Source organism: Tupaia chinensis, unplaced genomic scaffold (genome assembly GCF_000334495.1).
Source record: "Tupaia chinensis unplaced genomic scaffold, TupChi_1.0 Scaffold146907_1, whole genome shotgun sequence".
Classification (NCBI taxonomy): Eukaryota; Metazoa; Chordata; class Mammalia; order Scandentia; family Tupaiidae; genus Tupaia; species Tupaia belangeri.
Window position 1 is genome coordinate 2,095,673 of NW_006206760.1, and position 8,984 is coordinate 2,104,656.

Here is an 8,984-nt window from a genome sequence, read left to right on the forward strand (position 1 = left end):
GATCTTTGTTTATAGCAAGATCATTGAACCTATTTTGAATAGGTAATAAACTCTCTAAAGTGAGAATTACGACTCGCTATTTTCTGCTTGGATAATACCAACTTCCCCTTTTTGGTGCTGAGAAGATGGAAACATTTCAAATTTTGTTTTTGATACCGTTTTCATAGATCATATTAAATATAGTTATATTTATAATTATAGATCACAAAGTATGTAAAGGTTGAATTCTAAAGTGGTAAGAAATCTTATTTTCATTTTATATCTATTTTATTTTATTTTATTTTATTTTATTTTATTTTATTTTATTTTATTTTATTTTATTTTATTTTATTTTATTTTAAGGTTTTTGCCATGGGGCATGTGTGCTTGCTGGGGAGAGAGAGAGAGACAAACAGACAGACACTGACAGTGAGAGGGAAAGTGAGAACTCACACCCCAGGGGGTATGGCCATGCTGCAATCCCTTCTCCATTCTCCTCCTGGGGTTTTGGGCCCAGCATGATTTTCAAGTCGCCAGGTCTGGGACTCAATCCATGGTTGACCATGTGGGAGTCCAGTCCCTTAAAGACTATGTACCTGCTTGCCCTTCATTTGACATCTTGGTGAAATAAGAAAAGTGATTTGATTATGGTAACAACATAGTTATAAATAAGAAATGCTCTATTTAACAAAATTCTTGCTGTTTAGACATTTTCCAAAATGTTTATTGTAATTAAAATTTTTAAAAATTTCTTAAATCTGTTATTGATTTATTTACGTTGCCAGAGGGTGCATGCGGTCTCTGGACAGAGACAGGAAGTAAGAAAATGGTCGTGCCAAAGTGCCCTTTTCTCCATTTCTTCTCCCTTTGGAGACTGCGGGCACAGATGCTCATGAACTGAGTGTTTTCCCATGTCATGGGGTCCAGAGTTCAAACCGCGCAGTCAGCCACGTGGGATCCAGCGGCTTGAACCATTACACCATGGGCTGGCCCCAAATTTCTTAAAACTTTAAAACAAAGATTGACCTTTTTTTTTTCTCTGAAGATATTTTGCATTTTGAAACTCTTCTTGGGTAATGGTTAAGCCATGCTTTGATTTACATTTAAGGTATTGGAGAAGTGCTTCAATTATTTTGTTCTTTAAACTGTTTCAGTATATTTTGGGATTTTATTTATAACATTCTAGATTTTAGGAATACACAATAGGGAAGCTTCTAAACTGTTGATAGATCATCTGCCAATTAAAGGTTTAATATCTAACAGCATTTTATATCTGTAGATACTTTTGCAGTCAAATTCAATTGCTATGAACATAACAAAAGAATTTAGAAGTAAGGCCAGCAAGGCTTTATGTAACTGAAGTAGATGTCAAAGAGCTATGCAGTAAAACTCAGACAATTTACTCTTAAGTTTTTGACTATATGCCTTATTTTATTTTAGACATGATTAAAAGTATGTTGAGGGCCTGCAGGTGGTGTGGTTAAGATGCTGGACTCCCACAAGGCCAACTTTTGGGTTTGAGTCCCAGACCTAATGGCTTAAAAAAAAACCATGCCAGGAACATATATGTACATGCCCAAAATCTCAGGAGGAAAATGGACTGTGGCACGGGCATCCCCCACTGCCCCGGAGGGAGTGACTTCTTGCTTTTCCTCTCTCTCGCCCTGTCTCTCCTTAGCAAGCACACATGCTCCAGAGAAAACTTCAAAAAAAAAAAAAAAAAAAAGCATTTTGACTTCTGTTCCCCAGAGTATAGAAGTAAGACGCAATCATTAAGACAGCAATGAGAGGGACCAGCAGTTGGCGTAATGGCTATGTCACTGGACTCCCATGTAGTCAACTGTGGATCGAGTCCCGGACCCAGTGGCTTAAACTCACACTGGGCATTTGTGCATGCATGCCCGAGATCCTGAGAGGAGAATGGAGGAGAAGGGAGTGCCGCGTGGTCATCTCCCCCCGGGGGTGATCTCTCACTTTCTGTCTCTCTGTCTCTCTCTTTCTTTCTGGTGAGTGCACATGCCCTATAGCAAAAATCTCTCAAAAAAAAAAACCCCAAAAACTAATAGAGGTAATGATTACACTGTATCATTTAAAATGCTTACATTATGCCTAGTGCAACTTAAAACAATTTCCTGAAAATGGATACAATTGACTCCATCTTTTATTTTTTTGGAGAAGTTTTTGCTATAGTCTTGCCAGATAGACAGAGAGACAACTGGTCCCTGTATCTATCTTTTCTATCTTTTTTGAGAGGTTTTTCACTATAGGACGCGTGCGCTCACCAGACAGACAGAGAGAGACATAGAGACAGAAAGTGAGAGATCACCCCCCAGGGGGGATGACCACACCGCAATCCCTTCTCCTCCATTCTCCTCTCGGGATCTTGGGCAAGTTGACTACATGGGAGTCCAGTGACATAGCCATTACGCTAACTGCTGGTTCCCGCTGTCTCTATCTTTGAAGAAATATGTGGAAAGTAACTGTCCCAACAATTTGTTAGGAAGGAAATACTAATGTAGGTATAGGCTTTTCTGATGTGCCTACACATGTGCTATAGTTTATGATTCATAATTCTTTCAAATAGACACATTTACAATCTTCCCTTAAATCTTCCTGTGAACATAAAGGTATTTATAAGTGTAAACTGTAATTCACACGCTACATTCCTACATATCTCGTTAACTACTTAAAGTATTAGGAAAAAACAAAAACAAATCCCTTTGCAAATGAAGTAAGCAAAAGAGAGAAAGGTTACATATAAGTTATAAAATTCTATTTGATTATAGTTCTAAGTACTTTTTTAAGGCAACAAAGTTTTAAACGTGTTTGATCTACCTCTGTACTTACCCGGGTAAGTTAATTTCACTCCTTTTTTGACCATGGCGATCAACGATTTTCACAGTGTGATCAGCTCTAAAAGCAATTAGAATATAAAGATATGATTGAATCATTCCTCCTTGTCTCTGTATATAAACAATTAAACCGTTATCCGAATAATTTCGGTGTTCTCTCATGATAGTTTTATAATCTGTGTCTGAAAAGTTATTACAATCATTTGGAGTCTGGATCGTTTGCTTAAAACAGTCATTAGTTTCTTACCCTGTTACCGCAAGGTAGTTTCCTGATGATTTTTGCCAGGTGAACTGTATTGGCGAGCCAAGCCAATTCTTTTCTAGCAGTGAAAAAATACACTAAAAAAATAAACACAGTTTTAATATTAGGTTAAATTATCGATTAAAAAAAATGATGCAGGGGTAGGATGCAGGTGGTGGAATGGTTAAGGCAGTGGACTCCCACATGGTCAACCGTGGGTTGAATCTAGGGCAGGATGGCTTGAAACTCATGCCCTAAATCCCAAAAGGAGAATGGAGAAGGGATTGCTACTTGATTATCCCCTCTGGGATAGTCTTCTTGCTCTCTGTCTCTTTGTCTCTGGTGAGTGCAAACACCAAACAAAAATCTCTCTCTGAAAAAGAAAAAAAAAAAAAAAGGTTTGCTATCTAGCCATAAGGAGTTTAGTGCTACTATAGGAGAATGACAGTCTGTGGCAACAGAAAGTCTTCCAATGTTCTAATTTATTTATTTTACATTGACTTACAGCATACAAATTAATTTTCCCATCCAGGATATACTGTATATTGGCTCAATCAAGGATAAAGTGTGGCACATATATACTAAGGAATCCTACTCAGCCATAAAAACAATGAGATCCTGAGGGATCAGCAGGTGGCATGATGGTTAAGGCGCTGAATACTCCCACATGACTGATGACAGTTCAACTCTTGGAGTTGGTGGCTTGGTTTCCCCCTTTCTCTCTCTCTCCCTTTCTCTGCCTTGCTGTGTGTGTGTGTGTGTGTGTGTGTGTGTGTGTGCGTGCGTGTCTGGTCAAATTAAAATGAATGAATAAAATAAAATAAAATAAATAATTATTAAAATAAGATGATGTGTATTAGCATAACTCTTAAAACAACAACAACAAAACAAACAACACAATGAGATCCTAGCATTTGGCAGAAAGCTAACAAATACAAAGTTCAGGGCTAAGTGAACTGATGCTCAAATTTTAAACCAATCAATAGGCATTTTGTATGCTGAACAAAAGCTAAAATCCACTTCTGAGAGCAGGGGTGTGCATTCAGGTTTTGTAAAGCCTGAAGACACTCACGAAGAAAAACGATATTTAAAAGCATCTTATGTTTGCAATGGTGTAATCATATTGCCCTGGAACTCTCTCGCAAGTGAGAACACCTTACACTTGAATTCATCACCTTCACAACAGCCCAAAGGGCAACCTTCTGGCTGTGCCCTTCTAGAGCTCTGCTCCAAATACGGGGCAGAGAAAAAAAGGACAAACTGCTCAGCCAGAAAACCAAAATTTAAACTTTGCTTCTCGTTCATCAGCTGTGTGCTTAATTTGCTTAAACTGCCTCAAACCCCAAAATTCTCATCTGCAAATGGAAAAGAACAATATCTCTTGATCCTAATATTTCACACATTGCGAACAGCTTTAGAAATGCACGTTATAACAATGGGTGTGTCAATTTCAAGGTCCACACAAATAGCCACGAAAAATTAGGACGTCTACAATTTTTCTAAAATCGAGGTGCCCATCTCTTTGCCAGAGCAGGCCAGGGAGGTATTGCTGGGGGAAATAGGAAGAGGGGAGGAGGTGGAGCCGGTGATCGGGCGTGATCTGGCGGTGGGGTTCGCGGGAATCCCACCCTAAGAGAGGATGCGGCGCAGGAGCGGGAAGCCTGCGGGTGCGGATGCAGATCCCCCCGCTCCCAGCGATGTGTAAACTGCACCAGACACTGGCATGCAAGTCTGGATGACTTCGGCGGAACCTCATCCCTGGGGGAAGGCGCTAAGCAGTTGCTCGGCTTGCCAGGGGTTTAGCTGCAAGAAATGAGGCAGCTGGTGATGCCGGATCGACTCATCTTCACCCGGACCCTTCCAATGCATTCACAAGACGGGTCCTTTCTGTGGTGCGGGGTTCGGGATGCTCCTTTCCAGCCCTGGCGGGCCTCCCTCTTCCCGCACAGCCGCTGCTCGGTCCGCTGTCCCAGAAACGCGAGGCCTCTCCCTCCTCTTCTCCGCTCTTTTCCCCTCCTTCCTTCAACCTCGCCCGGTCCTCCCCGTCCCGGTCGCCCTGCTCTCTTCCTCACGCACTCGGGAGATGCGATCGAGGCGCAGAACCTCCTCAGAACCACGCAGAGCAAGTTCAGGGAAGGGCCAGTGGTCGCTACCGCTCGCTCCCCGGGGATTTGTAAGTTATTTACCTTCATCTCCAGACTCCAGCGGCAGCGCGCTATAGCAAGTGCGCAGGCGCACTGGGTATCCTTCAAGAAGGCTACTGCGTTCCCGTCACCCGGGAGACCGCGTAGCAACCACCAATCAGCGAGCTCCAGATGAAGGGGCGGTGCTTGCTGGGCTGAGCCAAGCGCCGCCTCTGACGGAGCGAGCGGGAGGCGTGGCCTGGGGTTACGTAACGCAGGCGGAGCTACGCCCAGGGGAAGTTGGGTATTTTCAGAGCCCGCCTCGGGCTCCTGGCTGGATTGTGATTGGATGAGACTTGTCGGGAGAGGCGGGCTCTGTGAGCTCGGAAACAGGCCTGCGCCAATTTTGGTCCGCGCTTACTAATAGGCAGACTGTGGCCGGAGGGGGCGCCGGAAATACAAGAAAAAAAGGGCACGGGGGGTTGGGTAATGGGTGGCAAGGCCTGGTTCTTGGGCCGCGCAGAGGGTTTGTGTGAGCCTTGCTTCTTTTCTCTTTATAGGCTATAAAGAGAAACAATTAAACAAATTGTTTAATTTGTTTAAACAAATTTAAACTTTATTTAAATTTGATCAGGTTCCTGGGTGGAAGAGATGAGGCATGAGAATGTCTTTCCAAAGTAGTTTAGTTTAGTTTGTTTTGTCCACTTTGAAGGAAATTGGCCAGGTGGAAAAGACAGGACAAAAGTGAGCTCATGCATCCATGGCTGTCTTGCCTGATCCTGTTTCTCAAAGGTAGCCCCTATCCCAAATTTGATCCTTACCATTACTGTGACTATTTTTACACTTTTGAAACATACATATGCATTTCTATACATAATACATAATTCTTTAGCATGTTTCTTTTTTTTTTTAAAGAATTATTTTATTTAACTTTATTTAAATTTGACCAGAGAGGGACAGAGTGTGTTTGAGAGAGAAAGAAAGTGAGAAAGCAAGCCGCCAGTTCCTGGACTGTCAGCCATGTGAAGGTCCAGCACTCTTAACCACTATGCCACCTGCTGGCCCCTACATGTTTCTATATTTTATATAAATAAATGGCTTTGTATTACATTCTGTATGTATTTTTTATGAGAGGGAATGTGCAGGGGGAGGAGGGGTGAGAGAGCACCCCATGCACACCTGGAACTCTCCCATGTGGTCAGTCTCAGAGCATTGCACCACCTCTGCACCACTGACTTTTCCCATTGAATCTCCCTTTTTTTTTTTTTCTATATCCAGAGATTCAGATCACCACACCTGGTGTAACTCTATCCTGTGACTGCACTGTCAAGGCCAGCATGTCTGTGCATAGCCCTGCCTTAAGTCTGGAGAACTCCGTACCTTCAATCTGTCACTGTCAAAAGCTTTTGAAGACATTGAAATAAGTAAAGATTTCTTAAATAAGACTCGTAAAACACAGCTAATGTTCCCTAAAATTAACAAGTGGGATTACATCAAGCTCAAGAGACAGAGAAACAGAAAGCGAGAAATCACCCCTGGGGAAATGTCCACGCTGCAATTCCTTCTCCTCCAATCTCTTCTTGGGATCTTGGGCATGCATGCACACATGCCCAGCAATGAGGTTTAAGCCACCAGGTCCGAGGCTTGAACCTCAGTCAACTACGTGGGAGTCCAGCAATGTAATCATTATGCTATCTGCTGGCCCCATTGTGCTGTAAGTCAATACAATATGGACTTCTGTGTATATGTTATACTGATTCATCTCTCTGCTTTTATCCTTTGGAGTCTGGGAGACTCCCCAAAAAGGTAAATGATATCAAGAGTAGAACATTGTAACTGCAGACTAGTTATGTTTAAAATGCCTACGTGCAAGTCTTGCTTCTTTGGGATATCAAAATGTAGTTTGTGATGTATTAAGGATACTGTGCCCCACCAGCTGTGAATTCCGTAAGGTTCCCTTAGGGTCTTTTAGTTACTTTAGCTCTCAGAATATAGTGACAATCAATCACACACGTATGCACACACACACACACACACACTTGTTAAAATGAACTGAATCATTCATTTTCTTATATATTTTTAGACCATATTTTAATTCGGCTGTGCCTCATACTACTGATAATCATATATATCAGTGTTCAATTTATTACTTCTCATCTCCACATCTAATCATCATTACCTGCTCTGAGAAAATGATAGGGGCCCTTTTCTCCTTTGCCAGCCATCACAGTGTTAAATTTTGTCAACAGAGGGTGCTGAGGACATTGCAGGAGGAAGAGAAAAGCTCCCTGCCCACTACTATGTATTTGGGTCATTTCTCAGGTTGTGTTTGCAGTGAGAAATTCTGAGTGCAAAGAACAGGTGGACTTCCCAGCTCAGTGGATTCCCCACCTGGGATCCTCTGCAATGTTCCTGTGGGGCCTGAGCAACAAAGGGAAATGACCCAAACACGATGTTTAGCTGCTTTTTGTGCCTTGAGTAATATCATCCTCTAGCTTTGATCCACAGGTATCTTCTGCCAGCATTCATAAACAATAACAGGCTAACTTACTAGCTCAAGCAGTGGACAATCACATCTCAGTCTCCCAAAGCCAGCTAATCTCTTACAAATTCAACTCTCTGTTATATGACATAATTCTTTATATCAAACCTTCCCTGTTCAGATTACCATGTGATTTCTGTCTCCTGATTGGACCCTGACTAATGCATCATAGCTGTAGAATAATTTTTCTTACATGGCTATTCATTTACTTTAGTTAAAAAAAAAAATGCCAGAGGGTGTGTGTACTTCAGAGACAGAGAGAAAGAAGGAAATCACTGCTTCCCCATGGGGATGATTATGCTGCAATTTCTTCTCCTCTGGTTTTCCATCCTTCCAGGATTTGGGGTATACATGTGCATGGGTTCAACATGTTTCTCAAGCTTCAAGGTCTGGACTTGAACCATGAAGTTAATTGTGTGGAATCCAGCTACCTTAACCACCACACCACTGGCTCCTTTGCTCAGGATTTTGAAGCGTTTGCCTTTAAGTTATATTAAACTTCTAATAATGGATTTATGACTTCCTACTAATGGCTTGTCTTCTTTCCATTCATTACTACTCTACTCAGCATTTCTAGTGCTTGCTGTAGTGACAGCAATAATCCTTCTTTGCACCTAAGCCGTTAAATATGCCGTCATTTCTAAAATGTCCTTTGTCATCTCATCATAGGAAGGCCCATGTGTGTGCATGGCACACGCAGGCACTAATGCACATAATGGGTAGAATTATAATATGCAGCCTGTTTCTACCCACTAAAAGTAAAACTTCAAATGTTAACAAAATTGTGAGGAGGATACATATCATATTATGTAACCTTGGCATAAAGTATGTATCCTATGCATTCAAGATAGCTCACACTCACTTCCATGTTGCAATACTGGATTTTTTTTTTTTAAGGTTTTACTATAGGGCACATTTTTTTTTACCAGAGAGAGGAAGAGAGAAGAAAAGTGAGAAATCACCCTCTCCAGGAGGGGATGGCCACAAGCCCTTCTCTTCCATTCTCCTCCTTGGATTCTGGCAGGGACATATGTCAGAATTCTTGAGCCACTAGGTCCGGGTCTCAAAACTATAGTCTGCAATGTGTGAGTCCAGTTAATCATCATGCCACCTGCTGGCCTTGTGGATTTATTATTATTTATTATTTTTTTAAGACTAAGTTCATTACAGAGCTGGTTGGTTTTGAAATTTGGCTGTCATTCACTAGATAATTTCTACACCATTAAGTAGGAATAATTATGTCTATT

General features: G+C 41.7%; 1 protein-coding gene across 1 annotated transcript in view; it reads right to left on the reverse strand.

Moving 5' to 3' along the window:
* Nucleotides 1-5,313, reverse strand: part of WDR19 (WD repeat domain 19) — a 96,126-nt gene extending 90,813 nt beyond the window's left edge. The window contains exons 1-3 of the mRNA XM_006169241.3: nt 5,259-5,313; nt 3,079-3,170; nt 2,827-2,892 (exon numbers count right to left, since the gene is read on the reverse strand). Of these exons, the coding sequence (XP_006169303.1) occupies nt 2,827-2,892; nt 3,079-3,170; nt 5,259-5,264 (164 nt within the window). The 5' untranslated portion in view covers nt 5,265-5,313. The remainder of the gene's footprint in view (nt 1-2,826; nt 2,893-3,078; nt 3,171-5,258) is intronic.
* Between the last annotated feature and the right edge of the window lie 3,671 nt (nt 5,314-8,984).